The sequence below is a fragment of the Camelus ferus genome, chromosome 2 (genome assembly GCF_009834535.1).
Source record: "Camelus ferus isolate YT-003-E chromosome 2, BCGSAC_Cfer_1.0, whole genome shotgun sequence".
Taxonomy (NCBI): Eukaryota; Metazoa; Chordata; class Mammalia; order Artiodactyla; family Camelidae; genus Camelus; species Camelus ferus.
Genome location: NC_045697.1, coordinates 10,198,654 through 10,219,198, shown reverse-complemented (window position 1 = coordinate 10,219,198; position 20,545 = coordinate 10,198,654). Strand labels below are relative to the sequence as shown.

Below are 20,545 nucleotides of genomic sequence, written 5' to 3'. Positions count from 1 at the left end.
GATTTAGAGGGGGGACCTGTGATCTGATCTTTATAATGTGGGGCAGGAAGGATAAAGCCTGAGATGTGTAGAGGGAGGGGTGGGAACCCGGAAGAGGGGGCTTCAGAGTTAGAATCCTCGATCAGCTTGGGGACGGAAAAGGGAGGTCCAGACTGTGTGTGTGAGTGTGTATGTATATGTACGGAAATACATTCACCTTTGATATATGGTGTGATCTGCTTTTCAGTTACTACTAGTCATTGAAATGGCACCTATATTTGCATTTTCAGGAAAGCACATACATGTGAGTCTTTGTTTACCAGTAAATGTGTTGTTGTGTTGTGCTGTCCTGTGATTTCCTACAGGACTGCAGTCCAGGGTAGCCTATATTTTCATAAAATAACAAGTTTTCTCCCATAAAACAACACTTCCGTCTGTCTTTGATGAGAAGATCTAGAGATTTTTGTATATTTTAAAAATGTTCTTCTACAACTGGGATGTGTTTACAGATATGGCAGGCTCGAATAGGAACGGACTGACACACCTCAGAACCTTCTGAAATGTGCTGACCTGACTCTCATTTGGATTTACAGGGAGGCAAGACCATACCTACAGGGGTCATATTCCACCGGCATTTCCTAACTTACGAAAGCACTAGTTCTGACACTAACATCCTCACACTTCAGACCGCCCATCTCTTTTCTCTTTCATTCAGGTAAAAGTATTCAGTTATAACTGCATTCGTATTGGAAGTTTTCAATCTGCATGTGTCGACTGTGTGTCTGATGATCACCCTGACCACCTGGACAAATTAAAAAATTCCCACCTCACAAAGACAGGTACAACTAAACCTCAATGTACAGACTTAATGGAAAATTCCACTCTAATTGCTTGGCCCCTGCTGGCTCTGGCTTTGGCCTTTTCTCTTACTCAGGTTCCAGAGTTCTGAGGTCACTGAGGGTGTTGCCCTCAGGTTCCAGCCTGTACTCTTGTCGGTATGAGTACGTAGCGTCGGTAGCATGGCTCCATTTACACGTAGGGTGACCTAGGCCAGCTGCACTTCGCGTCTCCTTCCCCAAACCTGCATGAGCCCACGTGTAACGGATTGCGGGTTGTCTCTGTCCTGAGCTCAGCTCAACCAAGTGTAAAAAGCCCCCAGGACTCCTGGTGATCACTGGGTTAGGCTGCTCAAAACACCCCAACTCCCTTCCTTTTAGGGAGTAAGACCCCTCGTTCCTTGTCTTTCGTTCTGTTGTATCTGCTCTCTTTTCTCGCACACTGAAAACTGTCATGACGACAGTAGCAACAATTTCTCCAAGAATAAACAGTATTTATAGGGTGTGTTGTTTTAATTTTGAAACTGATTTGATCCCTCAGTCTTCAGCTGAAAACTGAAAACCAAAACTGTCAGAGGTGTTAACCCTAAACCTCCTTTGCCAACACGCTAAGGCAAACTGCATAATGTTGTTTACGTTCTGCCTGCAATGTCCTATTTGGCAGTTTTAATTTTTAGTTTTGGGTTACTTACTTCTTGAGAGATACTAAATTGCAATCTTTCTCATTGGAAGTTTACCTTTGTTCTTTGCACGATATCTAATTTCTTTTTGCGTTTCTCTATCTTTAATGGGCTTTAAAAAAGACTCTCAATTTAGAAGCAGCAGAATGTTTCACTTTTAAAAACTACTTTTTTCCCTCTGCAATTAAGGAAAACGTTCAATGAAGAAGTTGGTATTTGTCAACTTCCTTCTAAATAAACCTCCTAATTTATCTAATGGGAGGGCATGCAATCTGGCATCTGAATCGGCAGTCTAGCGTTTTGAATCAAAGAACAATCAAGTTTGACTCCAGTCAGGGATGGGTTTGGTTAATCCTGCTGGGATTAATCTGATTAATTATCAGACCTGGGAACTCTGAGGTGTGATTCATCAAGGCTCCATTGACGGCTCCAGGAATTTCCAGTACCTGATGGAGCACGCTGACTAGGTTTTCCATTACTTGCCAGGATTCAGCCAGGTGCTAGGTCAGCTACAGTTTTACAGGAGAGACAGCCAAGTTAAGGAAAGGAGTAGAAAATAAGGAATTTCTTCTAGATTCATTCAGCTCAGCTGAATCATTTAAATGATACTCAATTCACACTTTTGTTGAAGTGTACTACGTGCCAGGCTTCCTGCTAAACGCTAGGGTTAGAAGAGGAACAAAACAGTATTTGCCCCTGGTTACTCTCAGGGTCTTGGAGGAGGGAGAGAGCAGATGGATGAACAATCTATGAATAAAGCCATCTCTGCCTGTTTATCAATTTCTCTGCTCCTGCATCGTCTCCAAACTCCCAGATGTAAGATACGTTTGGACATTAGATTGAAAACACAGGCCGTATGAAGTTAACACTGTTTCCTGTTTCTTAAAGGCAAGCCTATGACATGGACCAGTGGGGAAAAATGGGCTTGGCATCAGACAGACATGAATAAACGTAAGAAAAGGTAAAAGTCAGTAGATAAATAAAATTGTAAAAATACTAATTCTGAAAGAAATGCAATGTGTTTTGAATCACCAGAGGGTTCCATGACCACATTAAAAAAAAAAAGACTGAGGTATACAAATCAACAGTGCAATGAATAGGCAACCTGTTCTGGAGAAACAAAGAGGTAAGCATAGCATCGCGGCCCTCTGATTAAGCGCTTTGCTTCCCTCCTAGGCACCTGCACGGCTTCTCCGTGCTCTGCTGTGTTCAAAGCCTAAACCTCTGTAAAACGACCCTGGGAGGCATCAGCCCCGTTAGGTCTCTCCCTTCACTCACTTCTTCCGCTCTTTCATGCAGGGTGACCGGCTCCTCTTAGTGGAACTATCCTCTTCCTCTACTGTCCTATTTCTGCCCACAAGATAGGAAGCTCTCCCTTCTCAGAATCCTGGGAGGAAACCCCCTGTGCTCTCCGCACTCTCCTACCCCACTGCCTCCATCCCCAGAAGAACAGGAGGAATGTGACTGGAGAGTCGGCTGGAGCCTGAGAGCCCTTGGTCCAGGTTCTTTGCTGGACAAAGTAACCGGTGGCTCACCCGGTGAACTTGGATTGCGGGGGGGACATAATTCACTGCAGAGAGAGCAGGAAGCCCAACTGGCCTTGGGTCCCACTGGCATTCCCTTGTCCATGTTCACCCTTAGGGCAACTGAAATCTGCCTCCCTCTCTGATTCCTGTGCACTTCCCAGTCAGCTCAGAACTTCCGCAGGAGACATAAGATTAATTGGCTCTTTCAAGATCCTACTTTCCACAGTAATTATCCTGCTATTTTCTAATTTTAACCCATAATTTAGTGCTTCATTATATCAGTGTTTTATGCTGAAATGGATGGATGGGTGAAGAGATAAACTGATGGATTATTCAATATATGCATAAGTTGATACTATCTCGATCACTAATTATATCATGTATCTTTGTCATATAAGCCAATAGATGATAAATCCCTCACGAACTGGGACTTAGGTTTATGCTTGTTCTGTAAATCTACTCCCAGGGTCACATTTCTGCACAAGGTAGCCATTCATCAATATTTGTTTGCAATAATATTTTATAGAAATGCACAATTAAATCACATCATCTCAATACTCACAATGGTATGAGGTAGAGATGATGAGGAGGAGGATTTTTCAATGAAGGAAACAGGTCCAGAGATGTAAAGGGAGAGGCCTGAAGCCACCACCTGGTAGGCCTTCCTGACTCTGCTCAGATTCTCTGACTTGCACCACTGTCTTCTCTGTTCATCACCCCACTTGTAGCTGTATAGAATCATTACATTCCCTCATCCTGTCTTACTTGAGCAGTGTTGGAATGTTACAAATCCATGATTACACGGGTTTCTGAAGGAGGTGATCCTTGCTTGACACTTCAGGAAAGCAAGAGCAAGGCAATCCATCGTGAAGGCAGGTGACTGTCTATTCGACACCAGCCAGCACTCAACTGAGCTCTGTTCGAAGACATTTTATGTGCTATCTCAACCAGTCTGCACAACAATCCTAGGAGGCAGATGCTAATATGATGTTCATTTTACAGATGAAGAAATTGCAACAGACTTACGGTTACCAGGGGGAAAGGGAGTGGGGAGGGATAAATTGGGAGTTCAAGATTTGCAGATACTAACTACTATATATAAAATAGATAAACAACAAGTTTCTACTGTATAGCACAGGGAACTCTATTCAATACCTTTTAGTAACCTATAATGAAAAAGAATATGAAAAGGAATATATGTATATATATGTATGACTGAAACATTATGCTGTACACCAGAAATGGACATAACATTGAAAACTGACTATACCTCAATTAAAAATAGAAAAGAAAGAGAGAAAGAAATTACGGCACAGAGGGGTGGAGGGCAAGTTCACCCAGTGAGTGGCCGAGCTGGGGCTTAAATCAGGCAGCGTGGTACCTGAGCTGAGGAAATTACCATAAAAAGGATTTGCGAGGACAGAAAATCTCCCGTTATATAATAAAGAGACAGTGTGTGGGAAGTCATCCTGCAGTATATGAGATGACGGAGAGAGAAGAGGAAAAATAAGGGCTGCTCACTAAGGGAATGTGAAAAAAGATGCTGACTTAGCCATTCCTCCCAGAGAAACTCATTCCTTGTTAAAGACGGGATTAGGTGAGGGCAGGAGACACACTTACATGTAATATGCCTGCTGTTTGTTCTCTATGTGTAAGATAGTGAATTATTTAAAACAAGATGTTCTAGAGTGCTGCAAATTCACCACTCCAAGCTATTCAAAAAGCAAAGTACTTTCAAGCAAATTCCTGTATTAAAATGGGGAAGGTGGGGGTTACCTTTGTATACAGTGTTTCAAGTTCTGCCTTAATGTCTTGCTCCTGTGTCAACACTGGGGGTCTTGAAGGAAATGGCCTGATGGGGTTCGGCAGCGCCAGGATCCTGCCATCATCTCCGAACCATCTCCTCCCCTGTGGAGCACACAGACCGACAGAATATGGTTTACAGAATAAACAGCACTTGCAGGGCCATTCTCTGTCAACATACTCATTTCACGCACCTCCTCCCTACCCCTGCTTGTAAAGTCTCTATTTCCATCAGAAACTGAGTCTTCCATGGAAGCAACCTAAATGTCCATTGACAGATGACTGGATAAAGAAGCTGTGGTGTATTTATACAATAGAAAACTACTCAGCCATAAAAAAGAATAAAATAATGCCATTTGCAGCAACATGGATGGACCTGGAGAACATCATTATAAGTGAAGTAAGCCAGAAAGAGAAAGAAAAATACCACATGAGATCATTCAAGTGTGGAATCTGAAAAAAGAGAAAACAGGCAGTATGAATTCAGCTACAAAATAGAAACAGACTTGCAGATGTCGTAAACAGTCATGGTTACTGGGGAAAGGGGGTGGGAAGAGGTAAGTTTGGGAGCTTGAGATTTACAAATATTAGCCACGATATATAAAAATAGATTTTAAAAAGTTTCTTTTGTATAACACGGGGAATGATGTTCAATACCTCATAATAACTTTTAATGGAAAAATATGAAAATGAATATATGTATGTATATGCACGACTGGGACATTGTGCGGCACACCAGAAACTGACACATTGTAACTGACTGAACTTCAGTAGAAAAAAAAAAAAGTTGAGTCTTCACTAATGCTTCTCACAATTAATTTAAGGTATAGTCTTCAACCCCCTCCCCACCAAAAGAAGTTTAAGAAAAAGCTTAAATGAGTGCTTAAGAAAAATGGATTATTTATTCATCAAAAATTTAAGAAAGAGAACCATGGAGAAAAACAATTGAGAACATTCCACCTTTGGACAATTAAGAATTTTCTGTGAGTTGGGAAAAGGCTGCCAATATCTGATTTAGCAGGAGGAGCCTGAATCTAGCTTCCAGAAGATGGGACTGGAGCAGTGGAGAGGGTTGTGTTGCTTGAGGATCACTAAACGTACTGAGGACCAAAAAAAAAAAAAAAAAAAAAAATGGACCCACTCCGTAGACACCCTCAGGAGGAAAGGAGTACCAGGTTGCAGTGACGGTCCCTCAGGGAAAAGCCTCTGCGAGTCCCTCACGGGCTGCACTGGGAGCAGGGGCTGAGTGCTCACCGGCTCCTGAGTCAGCAGCCTGTTCTCCATGATGTTCTGGTTGGTTTGCGGCACCTCTGGCCTCGCCCCGATGTAAAGGCCCTCGTCTTCCAGGTATCTGGGCTGCACGTTCTCAGGAAGCTTTTTATACGTAGGCACTAGACAGTTCACCAATAAATGCGAGCCACGTTAGTGCCCACCTAAGCATTTCAGACCGCAATCTGGTGAATTAAAACCACACCTGCAGATTTTAGTTATGTGCTTGGAAGCTTCAAATGCTTCAAGCTGATTTCTAGAAGCAGAACCAAGGAAGAGATGCATGTGTTTACCCACAGAATCCTGTTGTAGGATCATGAAAGAACTTAACACCTAACCGACCCGTGGGGCTCATACACTGGGAGGAGGGGATTCTCAAATCGAAGGAGCGACTCTGCTCTTTAGTGGAATGCATTTGGACCAGGAGATGAGAAAAGGGTGATAATATCTATTTCACTGGGTTCTTGGGAGATTTAAACGAGGTAATGCATGACAAAGTGCTTTGTAAATTAAAAAGCTTTATGTGAGGCAATGTGACTGTGACCTCACATATTCCCTCACTCTTTGATTGGTTCATGGACAGATCTTTGCAGAGAGCCTCCCCGTGCCCGGCGCTTTGCGGACTCAGTGGGAGGACAGGCAGCAGCCGTAGGCGAAGGACTGGACAAAATGTCAGAGACAGAGAGCAATAGGTGAGGTGAAGAGAACACAGCGGTGAGAGTAACTCAGGGCGGGCGGGCGACAGACTGGAGCCACAGCAGTGGAGAAAGGCCCTTACATTTGCAGACAGCTGAAGGTGGAGAGGGAAGGTGATGGGACAAGTGTGTGTGTCTGCCCAAGAGAAGAGCGTGCGCGACGGAGTGGGAAATGGAGAAACACGGGAGTGCAGTGGTGCGGCGGTGGGAGGCGGAGGCTGGCAGGTCTTGGAGGAGCTTGGGTTCTGGTCCAGAGGCTGGGATCACTGAAGGCCCTGCACTGGGAGTGATGGAGCAGATTCCCGATTCTAAAAGCACGTGTGGGCCGCTCTTTGGCACAGTGGGCTACGGGAGAGCCAGCAGATGCTGACCTGAGGGTCAGGTCGTTTGGGAATTGACCATGACAGTTGAGAGACTTAATCCAGTTTTATAATGATCTCACTCGAAACCACACCAAACCCCGAATCTGCTCATTTTCCAGTGTGTGGCCGTTTGGGCACACTGCACCCCAGACCCATCTGCAAAACACAACTAATATTGTTCCCAGGATTCCTAGAAAAACCTATCTCTAGGTCCGCAGAAAATGAGGAGCAAACAATAGCTTTACTCTTTTTTCTGTCCCCCACCCCTCCGTTCACATGTCTAGACACCACACCACCACTATCCCAGTGGTCTTCAGAACTTGTCGTCAAAACATTCCTGGGCACTCGGCCAGTAAATGCATGTACTACTGCACGTACAGAATTAAACCAGGAAAGGATGAGAGTGAAAATACACGTAAGTAGAAATCTTGATGTTTTCTTCCTGTGTGTCTGGAGTGAATTCACCTGCTCTGGTGACCATTCTCTAAGCAGTAACAAGAATAACAGCAATGGCACTAGAAGTTGTTATTATTATTATTATAGATGGAGTGCAACCTTTATTTTTTTAATTAAAAAAATTTTTTTTTACCATTTTGGTTTTTGTTTGTTTTTGGAGGGGGAGGTAATTAGGTTTATTTATTTAATGGAGGTACTGGGGCTTGAACCCAGGAACTCAGACATGCTTCAGCACGCACTCTACCACTGAGCTATGCTCTCCCCATCTAGAAGTTATTAGTTTTGATCCCCTGCTATGTGCTAGTCACAACACAGGCACTTCAGTCATGTTATCCCCTCAATTCTCAAAAAAAAAAAAAAAAAAAAAAAGCCTTGAGTCATCTTACAGGACGGTTTCATCTCCCCCTGGCTTCAGGTGAGGCACCTGAGGATAGATGAACATGTTCAAGGTCTGACCTCGTGAAGGAAGAGCTGGGTCTGTGTGCTTGGCCCCACGGCCGCCTCCTCACAGGGCCCTCCCTGTGGATCAGAGCAGGGTGGAGGCCGGATCTGCTCCGATTCCCAGCTCCGAGCAGGCGCAGTGCAACCAGGATCCCCTAAGCCTCTTCCATGGCCCTGCCGACTCCCAGCTTCTGGCCCTGTCTAAGCCAGCCCCTGGGGGCTAACCCCTGTCCCCGACCCGGGTAGGCTCTGGGAGGTCTAACAGCGAGTCCTCTGAGCAAATCCACAGGTGACGAAGCTCCCCCCTGGCCGGGGCAGCTGCAGTGCTTCTCCCCCGGGAAGCATCAGGACTCAGGTGCAGGCGGGTGGCCCCTGGGGCGGGCCGCCGGCATCACAAGCCTGCCTGCCTTGCTAGCCATGTGGTCTCGGGCCAGAGCTCTGACTTCTCTGCGCTTCTGCTCCTTCATCTGTGAAATGGGCCTGAAAAGATCACCTCCCCAGCCCTGGTCGGGCCACGTTAGTTGGCATCAAGCACCTAGAAAGGTGCCTGGTGGAGTGAGCGCACCGAACACGGTCACTATTATTATTACTATTGTTATCATGAAAAGTTACAGCTGTCGCACACTTTGGCCAGCCGCCTGCTTTAAAAGAAACCTGGGATGGCCAACAAATTCCGATACTTTGAACACAGATGGTTCAAAATGACCCATCGAAACAAAACAATAGTCTACCCATAGCTCAGCCTTTAATTAGAACTTAGATAATTTAATTGGAACTCAGAACATGACAAATGAAAAGAGAGCCAACCTCCAAGTAAGGTAAGCACAGGCCCCCTTCCCAGCCTGAGGGGCTCTCCTGCAGGACTCGGGCTGCCCTGCCTTGTTGGGTGTGAAATATTGGAACTGGGGGATTCCTCAGGTACTCTCAGGAGGAAAGGCAATTCCAGGGGAAAAAGGAGCTAAGGGAGACTCAGGAGAGAGAGGAAGTAAGGAGAGGGGTAAGTGCGTGCTTAACATGCACGAGGTCCTGGGTTCAATCCCCAGTACCTCCATGAAGAAGAAGAAGGAGGAGGAGGAGAAGAAGGAGGAGGAGAAGAAGAAGGAGGAGAAGAAGAAGAAGAAGCAAGGAGCTACACCTAGGAGCTAATCAAATGGTCCCGGCTCTGGTACCCTGGCCATGGCCCCATGGGGGAGGAGTCTTTGTCAACCTGCCTCCGGGCGCACAGCATCTCAAGCCCTGGGAGTCTCGGCATAGCATCAGGATGGGTGCCGGTGGCCAGGGAACCAAGCATGAGAGCAGACGGCTGGGACCCCCAACATCCCCATCTCTCTACCTTCACCTCTGGGACAGGAGAGGGACTAGAGATTATATTAATCACCAAAGGCAACGATTTACTCCATCCTGCCTAGATAATGAAGCCTCCATAATAATCCTAACTGAAGGGGTTCAGAGAGCTTCCTGGCTGGTGAATGCGTGGATGTGCCAGGAGGGCTGTGTGCCTGGAGGGGGCATGGAAGCTCCACGTCCCTCCCACACACCTTGCCCAACGCCTCTCTTCCTCTGTATCCTCTATCATATTCTGTATTGTATAAAGAATAAACCAGTAACTATAACCAGTTTTATGTTCTGTTGTAGCAACTTATTGAACGTGAAGAGGAAGTCATGGGTACCCCTGATTTGTCGCAGAGTCAAACGGAAGTGTGAGAAACCTGGGGACCCACACCCTGTGGTGGGCACGTGAAGGAGGGGCAGTCTTGTGGGACTGAGCCCTTCCTCTGTGGGTTCTGTGCTAACCCCAGGTAGTGTCGGAACTGAATTGTAGTGCTGGTGGTGGAGAACTGGTCAGTGTAGGAAGGAACCCTCCCAACTGGTCACAGAAGTGGTCTAGAAGTGCCGAGTGTGACTAGAGGCTGAAACAGAGTCTTCCCTTTTCACGGCCCAAATCTGAGAGTCTCACATGCTCTCAGTGCCCAGAACTGGTCACGGATTTGGTGAAGGGGCTCCCACAGCATCCTGGCATTTCCTCTGCTCTCCCACCAACAAGTGTTGTTGAATGGATATTTTCTCACCTTCTGCATTTTTTTGTCTGAACATATTTCTTCCAGATTATTAAATCAGATTAGAAGTTGGGACTGGCTGTGGAAATCGGGCATCCTTGTACACCAGCCAGATTTCATTTGGAGGAAAATGAAGATGCCTGTGCTGAGCAGGAAGATAAAAAGAGCACGAACCTGTCAGCCTACTGGGTGTGAACAGGAGTTCTTTTTCCATCTGCAGCCGAATGTGGACACCTTCATAATCTGCTGGTCTGACTGCCACAAAATCTGCATCCGTGTGATCTAAGCCCAGCAGGAGATCCTCAGCATCCTTGCCTTCAAGGAGCTCCTCCTCACCCTGCATGACATCAACAACAAGAAACAATCAGGCAAAGATAATTAATTTACTTAGAAGAACAATCAAAGATACTAAATGCATCAGACGACATATCCTACAATAAAGCTACCTTTTCCTTTTACGTTTCTCCGAATGAAAGCATAAAACTGTATGGCCTTTCATATTTAATAAGCTTTATTTTTCCCTATTCTGCATATTTCAAGAATGTCAAAATCAGAATGGGCTGTGGTCAGAAGACATATGCTAAGCAAAGCGAGTGAAACCTCAAGGACTCTGACCTCCTATGAGGGTGCTGAGTCTTTGGCACTTAAAGAGCCTGGGTTCATAAGTTGTGTAGTGTTTTAACCTTCCCCCTGGCAGCGACCCCAGGGCAAATGCACCGAGTGCGGGGCCCACACACGCTGAGCAGACGCCTGGGCTTGAATCCTGGCTTCACCGCACGCTGCCTGGGCAACTGCAGGGAAACTAACCTGCCCTTCCGATCCTTGTAAGACAGGGATATTAATAGAGCTTACCTCTTAGGGTTTTGTGAGAATGAAATTAAATGATGTATGTAAAAATTCCAAGCACAGGGCCTGACATCACATATGTCAGCTGAAGTATGTTCATTTAGTTTGAATATTTTCCAAACATTTTTTTCCCTTTTCTTTCTCCTCCTCTCTCCTTTCCCTTCTTCCCTGTCTCCTCCTTTTCTTTCTCCTTCTTGTTCTTCTTTTAAAAATTTAAACTTGACATTATTTAGGATCACCACCTTGTAAGAGCCCGTGGAGACTGCCAGGGAGCTGAAGCCCACGGAGGTAGCCTCACTTCCCTCCTCCTAATATTTCCTCCCCAGATATGCAAAATGATCAGGGAGAGGTAAACCTACGTGGCGCCCACACTCTCCGCCTAATCTGAAGACAGAGAATGCTGAAAACGTCAAAAACGTGAAAGGAGGAACACCGCCTCGTGTCAGTGTGTGATCCTTCTTGCTCGCCCTCCACCTCTGCCTTGCGGTGAGTGAAGACATAAAGCTGCAGAGAAGGCAGGAGAGGGAAGCTAGCGATGGGACCCGCAGGTGACCCAAACCCTCCACCAGGAAGACTAAATCCACTTTGAGCACGAAAAGACTACAAAAGCGTCTGACAGACCAGAGCCCGGACTGCTGGCTACAGGGGAGCGGCTTCAAAGTAGGCATGACTTAAAAGGGCAGCTTTAGGAGCACGGAGCTTCCAGGGACACGTGGCTTTTGGAGAGAGGGGTCCTGATTTAAGAAACCCACAAACTTGCTGACAGTCCTGCCTCCTGAAAGTGGGACCTGACTCGCCTCCCTTTCCACGTGGGCTGTGCGGACGTGCTTCTGTGAGTAACATATAAGTGCGGTGTGTAGTTTCTGACACTAGGTCATAAAAGGCACCCTGGCTCCCTCCTTGCTCCCTCTGGGATCGCTTGCTTTGGGGAAACCAGCTGTGATGTCATGAGGACACTCGGGGAGCTCGTCGGGGATGTCTGAGCTGAGGCCTCCGGCCACCAGCCAGCACTTGCTGGGCAGACGGATGACCTGCCTCGGACACAAAGCCCCCCGACTCAGTCAAGCCTTCAGATGCCTGCAGCCTGGGCCGCCTTGTCTGCCACCTCAGGGAGGTCCTGAGCCAGAACGAGCCGAACATGGATTTGTAAAACAATCATTACAGAACACGCTCAAGTGTTGCCGAGTTTTCATAGGCCTGGGTGAGAAACTACCTTTCTGGGAGCCATTTTTCAAAGAAAGTGGTAAAAGGTAAGTCCAGAAATAGGTCAACTGTACAAATGCTGATGTGCTTCCATTACTGTTTTTTATTATGGTAAAATATAAGTAACGTAACATTGATCGTTTTAAGCATATGTAAGTGTACAGTTTGGTGGCGTTAAGTACATTTAGCCTGCCATACAGCCATCTGTCACCATCCTTCTCCAGAACTTTCTCATTCTCCCCAGCTGAAACCCGCCCCTGCAGCCCCTGGCAACCGCCATTCTGCTGTCTTTCTCCATGAACTTGACAACTCTGGGTACCTCATGGAAGTGAGATCAAACGGTATTTGTCCTCTTAGCTTATTTCACTAAGCACACCGTCTTCAAGGTTCATCTGTGTCCAGCGTATGTCAGAATGTCCTTGCTTCTTAATGCTGAATAATATTCTGCGGTATGTATAGACTACATTGTATGTAGCTATTCACCTGCTGGTGGGTAGGTAGATTGCTTCTGCTTTTGGCTATTGTCAATAATGCTTCTATCAACATGAGTGTACAAATATCTGTTTGAGTGGTTGCTTTCAAATTTTTGGGTATACACCGGAAGTGGGACTGCTAGATTGTGTGGTAGTTCTATGTTTGAATTTTATAGGATCCACTAGATTGCTTTTCATAGCAGCTGCATCACTTGGCATCACCAGTAGCAATGTACAAGGGTCCGGTTTCTCCACATCCTTGCCAACACTTGTCCGTCCTTCCTTCTTTCCCTCCTTCTTTGTGTCCGTCCTTCCTTCCTTCTTCCATCTACCTACCATCTATTTTATAATAGTCATTCTGCTTTGTGTAAAGCAGCACCTCATTGTGGCTTGGATTTGCATTTCCCTAATGATTAGTGATGCTAAGTCTCTTTTTATGTCCTTATTGGCCATTTTATATCTCCCTTGGAGAGATGGCTATTCAAGTCCTCTGCCCGTTTTTTAACGGCCTGTTTTCTTTTATCTCACACATGCCACCCACCATTAAGGAATGTGAGTTGTCGCGGGGGTGTGATACGGGGCGCAAAAAGATGCTCACCTGTAAGGTGGTGGGGAGAGAGAGAGCTAGGTTGCATTTGCCTCAGAGAGGCAAATATTTTGCATGTGAAATGAATATTAATCCTTGTGTGGAATCCAGCCAGAAAAATCTGCAAGCCACATTGTTCTGCTTTCATCTTTCCCACAAAGGAAAGATGGACGGATTTAATCAGGGCCCTCATTGCCCAAATTATGGGATGAAATCAGGGCTTCAGAAAGTCATGTGAACCTAGTAGTCCTACTGCTTTCAGCTAAGACATGGATGAACGGTTCTATGTGGTGGTGGTGAGTCTGTCCTCAGCCGCTTTCTTCCTGGCTAGGATGTCATCACCACCATCACCACCACCACCACCATCATCTTCATCCCTGTCCTGGTTCCCACCAGAGAACTAAATACCGTTTTGTCTGCTCCTTCTTGCACAGGTGGCTCTTCTTCCTCCCCTTCCTTCTCCTCTTGGTTAGTTCCATCTCTATGTTTTGCTTTTGGTTTTTCCTCTGATTCCTCTGGTTCGGGATCAAAGTTGAAAGTGAAGAAGTTGTAGGCTTCCTCGGCAGAAGGGAAGCCAGGCGGAACCTGCCGAGAAGTATAGCAAGCAACAGAATTTCAATAATCTGGGCTGGGACAAGCTCCACGCGGCTCACTGACAGCTGGCTGGGTGCTAATGACGTCTGGGACACCCTAGGCTTCCTAAGCACATTACCTCGGTTGAAGGTAATCAACTTTAACAGGTGCAACAGGCCTCCTTTATTAAGTAGCTTTAATGAGTCACTTTTTTTTTTTTTATAAATCAGCAGTTATTTACATTCCAGCAAACATGTAACTATATTATTTACAGCAGTAAAAACTTTAAAAAAGATGATTAAAATGCCAAAAAGTGGATTCAATACTTTACAGAACAGCGCAAGATACTTTTGTTTAATTATGAGCAACACGTTTAACATTTTTTAAAAAAAGACAATATTTTGGTTTGTTTTGATTCTTCTTGAGTTGGTAGCCCCTTTTCCCCATAATAAAAGCTGGTGCAACTGTACAGCTGAGCAAGGAGTCTTATCATAAACATTTCCTGCCCCTCCAGGCATCTCCCTTCCCCGAGTCAGGCAGTATTCTCATCTCTCCAGCTAGATTCCAGGATTTCAAAAGTGGGAATCACTTCTCATACTTTTTTCTTACATAGTCCATGGCAGTAGGGGTCAACTCATGGACATAGTCATCTCTCATTGGATAGTTTTGAAAACCACAAACAAATCAACAAACTATTTGATGTAAAGTATGCATAATTTAAAACAAGCATAATTTAAAAAGACAGGATTTCTCACCGGGGGTTTAGACTTGATTTTTCGTGCCGAGTCATGGAACTTTACTCTTGAGTAAGCTCGGGAGTCTTCTTCTAGTTGAGTCCTTTGTACCTCTCTGCCTGTCTATGTAAGTGGAAAAAATGATAGATACACCATTTAAATCGAGAAACTAAGGATGTTCTAGAGCAAGCATTAACCCTCAAAAGGCTTATCTTCTGACCATTGATGCATCTCATGAAATGTTTACAAATTTCAAATATATTTGAAGGTTCAGGTTTGCTGAATATTTTCTTTCTCAGCTCTGTCTCTCTCAAGACTGGACAAATATAAAATTTCATCATCAAGAAACCCTAAAATGAAATGTCTTATTTCCTCCTACAGATCAATAGATTATCCAGTTCACAGAGGATCATTTCTAAATAGTTTCATATAAAAATAGATTAAAAATATAATAGATTTAAAAAGTTTCTTCTGTATGGCACAGGGAACTATGTTCAATATCTTGTAATAATCTTTAATGAAAAAGAATATTTGTATGTATGTGCATGACTAGGGACATCGTGCTGTACACCAGAGACTGACACATTGTAACTGACTGTACTTCCATTAAAAAAACAAAAACAAAAGGCAAACAGCCTGTGATGAGAAGCATCTATAATGTCCAATTGTAAATAAGTGCAGCACACACACTCCAGGGTGCAGGCCAGTCCTCCTCGGGCGCCTCTGGACCTGCTGTCCCCGTGGGGAGCTCAGCCTCCTGCTCACATGGGCTTGATGCTCTCGTTGTCATTCTGGGTGTCTCCTTTCTCCTGAGAGCCAGTCCACCAGGTGCTGCTACTGCTTTGTCCTCATCTCTCCTTCAAACCCACCCCTTCTAGTGGGGAGGGTATAGCTCCGTGGTAGAGTGTGTGCTTAGCATGCACGAGGTCCTGGGTTCAATCCCCAGTACTTCCAATTAAAAGAAAAAACTAACTAAATAAATAAACCTCATTACCCACCCCCTCCAGTAAAGGAAAACTTCATTCCTAATCCACTCCTTCTAGAACCAGGCCACTCCTCCTTTTTCAGCAAGTACAATCCAAATGCCGAGCCTTCCTTCTGGGCAAGTCTTAGCCGTCCCGGCCATATATGTAGATATTCACAGTAAGAAGGGACAAACTTATTCTACCTCTGATGGAAACCTTATTATTATAATCCACACTGAGACATTCCACAGCATGGAACACTTCTCATCACTAGGAATGAAACGTAGTGTACCTGCGCTGGGGATCTTCAGGTGTTCTTCTCAAGTCCTACCTGTTTTTCAAGACCATGCAAAGCTATTTCCTTTCTCTTACATGTCCAAGGTCACGCTGCTAGCGAGTGAGCCTGCCAGCATTTAATGCTGGGCAGCTGCGGTCCAGCTCCCATGTTCTTCCTGTTCTCCACTCTTTGCTCCATGGGATATATATAAAAGGACCACTTTTTAGACGTCCCATCCGGGTCGAGGTATATACATGAAGAAGTATGCTTGTGAGTGCCATGTTCCTTTAGGGCCCTGAGATCGAGTCTAAAGACAAGGCAGCTGATGTTTGCCTCAAATGCACAGAATGACTCTTAGGGGCTACGGAATATAATGGACACGCAGGTCGAGGCCCCGCGCACAAGGAGAGACAAATGCCCTGAGAGCCAAGGGAGTATATTTTTCCTTCCAAAGCCTCCAGCTGGACTGGGGCTATCATATTCACGGCCCACGGACAATGAGAGCTACCGTGACTTTGTGAAATAACTACCCATCAGAAGGTACAGATGAGGCCAGGTGTGGGAGACCAGACCCTCCCAGCCGTCACGTAGCCCAGCTGACTAGGTGCCAGGACTCACACACCTACCAAAACAGCAGAGTGTCTGTGTCAAGCTGAGGGGACTTTAGGTAGTTTTCCTTTATTTTCCAATATTTTAGAATCATGGTTCTGACAATCATGGCTCTAATGGAAGAGAATAAACTGGAATTCAAGAAAAAGACATGTGCCCTCAGTAGAATGGGGTTGCGAACAGTCGTAAAGTCATTTCTGTGAACTGACTGGCTGTTCCTACTACCACGGGCCCCCGCCCATGAGCACGGCTGCACTTTTCCTTACAATCACGCAACCTTTGGCTTGTTTGGGATGAATACAGGTAAAAATTTATGGCATCTCCTCATAGGAAAAGAAATGGCATCATCTAAGAAATTACTGGTTGTGCTCCAGAAATATCCCTAAAAGCCTGGGCTTCTTTGTCTCAGGGTGGAAAACAACCCGAACTGTCATCAACAACCATCAGCTGGACTAGACTTGCAAGCACCTCCCTGCGCCCTCCGCTCCTCCTGTTCCTTCTTCTGCCCTCTTACATGCTTGTCCTTCATCTGCATCCCTGATGTCTTTCTTTCTTTTACTGGCTTCCTCTCTGCCTCACGGGCCTTGATGGTCAGTTTTTTCCCAAGTGTAAGATTGTCTTCATTCATTCATTCTTGCCCTCGGGAAACAAAGGCACTCTCAGAACTTCAAAACTCTCACAGTAGAGCTGCCTCCTACATCTGCTTCTCCAGGCCTGGTTCCTTCCACTGTCTGCATCTCCAGGGGAGCACACATTGAGATGCCCCACCAGCCTCTCATGTTCAAACAAAAATCAGTCCAGTAGATTCAATATTGCATCCTATATTGTCAACAGCTTTCCAGGGCATGCAGAAAACCATCGGAGCCCCTCAGTGTAACCCTCAAGGCCCCCGCCATCCGATTCTACTCTAATCTCTTTCTCTGTTTCCCAGCAAGATCCATGGATCCAGCAACGCCGGCCCATGAGACAGACTGGGGTTGGGATGGAGCCGAGATCAAATCGTGACTCCTCTACACACGTGCTCTGTGACCTGGGGATGGCTTTGCAGCCCCTCTAAACCTCAGTTTTCTCATCTGTCAAATGTGAAAGAAAACTATTAGTACCCACCTCATAGGAGTGTTGGGATAAAGATGTGATAACATGGGGAAGAGACTTGGCAAAATGCCTGGCACTGAGTAATACTGAGCTATAGATAGGAGCTGTTGTAATTCTCAGTAAGAATTCAACGCCTCCTCTCTGCATAGCTCTGTTCAAGAACTTCTGCTGGAAAATTTCTATTCTGCTTCACTGTCTTTGGTCATAAAGTAGGGATGGCCCACTTCTTACCTCCGCGCCGAACTCAGTCTCCACTTGTTGCTCACTGGGACTTCGTGAGCACCTGGGCCGAGGGGTGGGGATTTCCTGCAGCAATGCACTTTCTGCTTTGGACTGAAGAATCAAACAGAAAATTACTGCTATAAGTTGTCAGTAGTGCTATGAAGACCTCGGTCACAATCTTGGGAGAAAATAATCAGTAAAAAAATACACATCATACTTCTTTACGAGATAAGAGCAATAGCTTAGAAAAAGGACGTTAAATTCTTTTTAAGCATCATTGTCATCTGTGTCACTGTTAAATACTGCATTAACATTTAAAATGTGAAAAACAAATTTAGCTGTATTCAGATTCATGCAGTTTTGAGCAAACAAAACAAGCTCAACCAGAAAGGATGCGCTGCAATCACTGAACAAAATATTCCTGTGGTTTCTCTCACCCTTGCGGCTTGTAATTTCTCCCTCATGCGTTCTCTCATGGAAAATTCTGCAAAGCCTGTTCTGGAAGCTGAGGGAATTGGAGGTAAGCCTAAAAAATACAAGAATATTACTTAAACAGAACATTCCCCCCCCAAAGGAAACAGTAGATTAAAAAATAGCAAAAGAATGTAACTTTGCTTTGCAAATTTAGAACTTCATATAAGCCATCATGAGATAATGCTGACAACCGTCCATCTGATGTAAGACGTACATGTCTTGGCTTCTTTAAGTCCGACAGTGAAAATGCTGGTCCTATCAGGACTGTCACATCGACTTAACTAAGAATAAAACAAATGACACCCGACTAGTCCAGGCACAGACACGCTTAGCGATTCAATTACCACTGGGAAGAGGCTCGCAAATTTGATGATCTGAGAAACAGGCTCGTCAGATGAATGGATGGCTATTGATTTTGGGGCTCAACTTTCAACAGCGCTCACAACTTCAATCAGAGAAACCTTTCCTGCAAGCCCAGGCTGTCGCCCTGGGCTACATCTTAGAGGCAGCATGTATTTTGTCCATATTATTAAAACTATACATAAATATCATGGAATGTCGTTCAGCTGTTGTGCGCCGGGCTTTGTGACACATGTGTGGAATGCATTTTCTCATCAGTCTCACGCCAGCCCAGCTAGGAGGACACAGGTATTACTATCACCCGGGGTCTTGAAGATGGAGACTCTGAGGTCCTCCGTGATCAGCGACCGGCATGATGACCACAGAGCTAGGAGCTGGGGTGCTTGGAATTTGGTCCCAGTCCCAGTGTTCCCAAACACGCTACATCATGATGAAAAAGGTGGAACCAAAGCAAAGTGTTTGGGGAAAAAAAAAAGTGTTACCATGCCTGGAGCAGGAGGGCTCTACTGGGACAAAGTAGAAGATGAAATTGCAGAAAGGGTTTGAGGTCAAGTTATGGGGAGCCACTGACGTCAGTCTGGAATATATTCTCCATGCAGGGGGGACGTCTCGAAGGATGTGGAGAGAAGAGGAGGTGAATGTTGGCAGCTGCACCTGGGGGTGCAGGTACAGGGCAGTTGGGACGCAGGCACCAGGGACCCCAGCTGGGATGCCCTGGTGAGATGATAAGAGGAGAGAGTCAGTGGGAGCCACGGCGAAGAGACCACAAAGACAGTCTGATCGTTCCCTGAGAGGTGGGGCACTAGTTCTCACGGCAGCAGCATCTCCTGGGCTCTTGGTGGACGTGCCAGTTCTCGGCCCTGCCCCAGACCCCCTGAATCTGAATCTGGAGGTGGAGCTTCCGTCTAAGTGATTTAAAGACACACTTAAGTTGGAGGACCCCTGGTTTCAAGAAAGAGAAGGCGAAGGTGTCTGAGGTCTTGACTGAGGCGAGTAGTGGCTTGGCGCTCCTGAGGGAGAAAGAGAAAAGAGGAAAGAAGCCAAGATGGGGAGGCACTGGAGTGACTTAGTCTGGAGGTGGGGTGAGTCTGGGGTGCTGGGAGGACACGGGAATGTGTGCTGGCCCTGCACACCGAGCGGTGGGAAGGGGTCCAGGCCCGGAGAGAAAGACTCAGGAAGCACTTCTACCGTGGTGATGCTGACGTGCTGAGAGAGCCGTACCCGAGGGAGGGAGGGCAGGGAGAGGAGGCTTCTGACACTGGCCATCGGCACTGTTAAGGGAGAAAGGCTGAAAAATGAAAAAAGAGAAGACAAGGTGTGTTATTAGCGGTAGAGGGACAAGCGGCCGAGAGGAGGAAGTGAAGAGGTGACAGGCAGAGGCCGCCGTTAGTCACCGTCACGTCTTCTTATGCAAAAGAAGATGGTGGTCACAGTCGGTCGGGGGACCTGTCTCTGCAGCCTGGCCGCTCGGGGCCTGGGCTGCGCTTTCCTCCTTTCATGTGACACAGAGATGTAAAATGCTCCTTGATTGGGCTCCAACCGTACCACGTCGTCAGTGCCTGTGCGAAGGCACGGAGTGATCACAGTGACGACTGCAGTCCTGCATGTGTGGGCTGAGGTCTGAGTTCTGTAGGAGACTCTCCATCAGCTCCGTGAAGTGGCCCTTGGCATCCCTTTTTTAACTCGTTAAAGAAAATTCAAGTCATTATTTTCCATTTCATAGACCACGTGCGCACACATGGTGGATCACAGCCCCACGTCAGAGGCCCGAGACTTGTCCTGTCGCATTTTGAATTTACATATTTGTGTGGTTATTCGACTAATACCTGTTTCCTCCCCCAGGTTCCATGGTCCCCCGCCCCGCAGGGCGGGCACAGGTGACACTGAAAGTGTGTGGCCCACCTGGGCGAAGAAAGAAGGGCTTCCAGCCTAGGCCCCTGGGGCTTTCCCCTCTTGTTCTCCGGGTGACCATCCTCCGTGCTTCTGCCCCTAAAGAGAAGCCTTTTTAAGTTAACACGCAATGT

General features: G+C 46.1%; 1 protein-coding gene across 1 annotated transcript in view; it reads right to left on the bottom strand.

Moving 5' to 3' along the window:
• Nucleotides 1-20,545, bottom strand: part of CC2D2A (coiled-coil and C2 domain containing 2A) — a 114,371-nt gene that overhangs the window by 69,898 nt on the left and 23,928 nt on the right. The window contains 7 exon segments of the mRNA XM_032494328.1: nucleotides 4,798-4,929; nucleotides 6,079-6,215; nucleotides 10,279-10,441; nucleotides 13,621-13,797; nucleotides 14,541-14,642; nucleotides 17,697-17,798; nucleotides 18,125-18,213. Of these exon segments, the coding sequence (XP_032350219.1) occupies nucleotides 4,798-4,929; nucleotides 6,079-6,215; nucleotides 10,279-10,441; nucleotides 13,621-13,797; nucleotides 14,541-14,642; nucleotides 17,697-17,798; nucleotides 18,125-18,213 (902 nt within the window).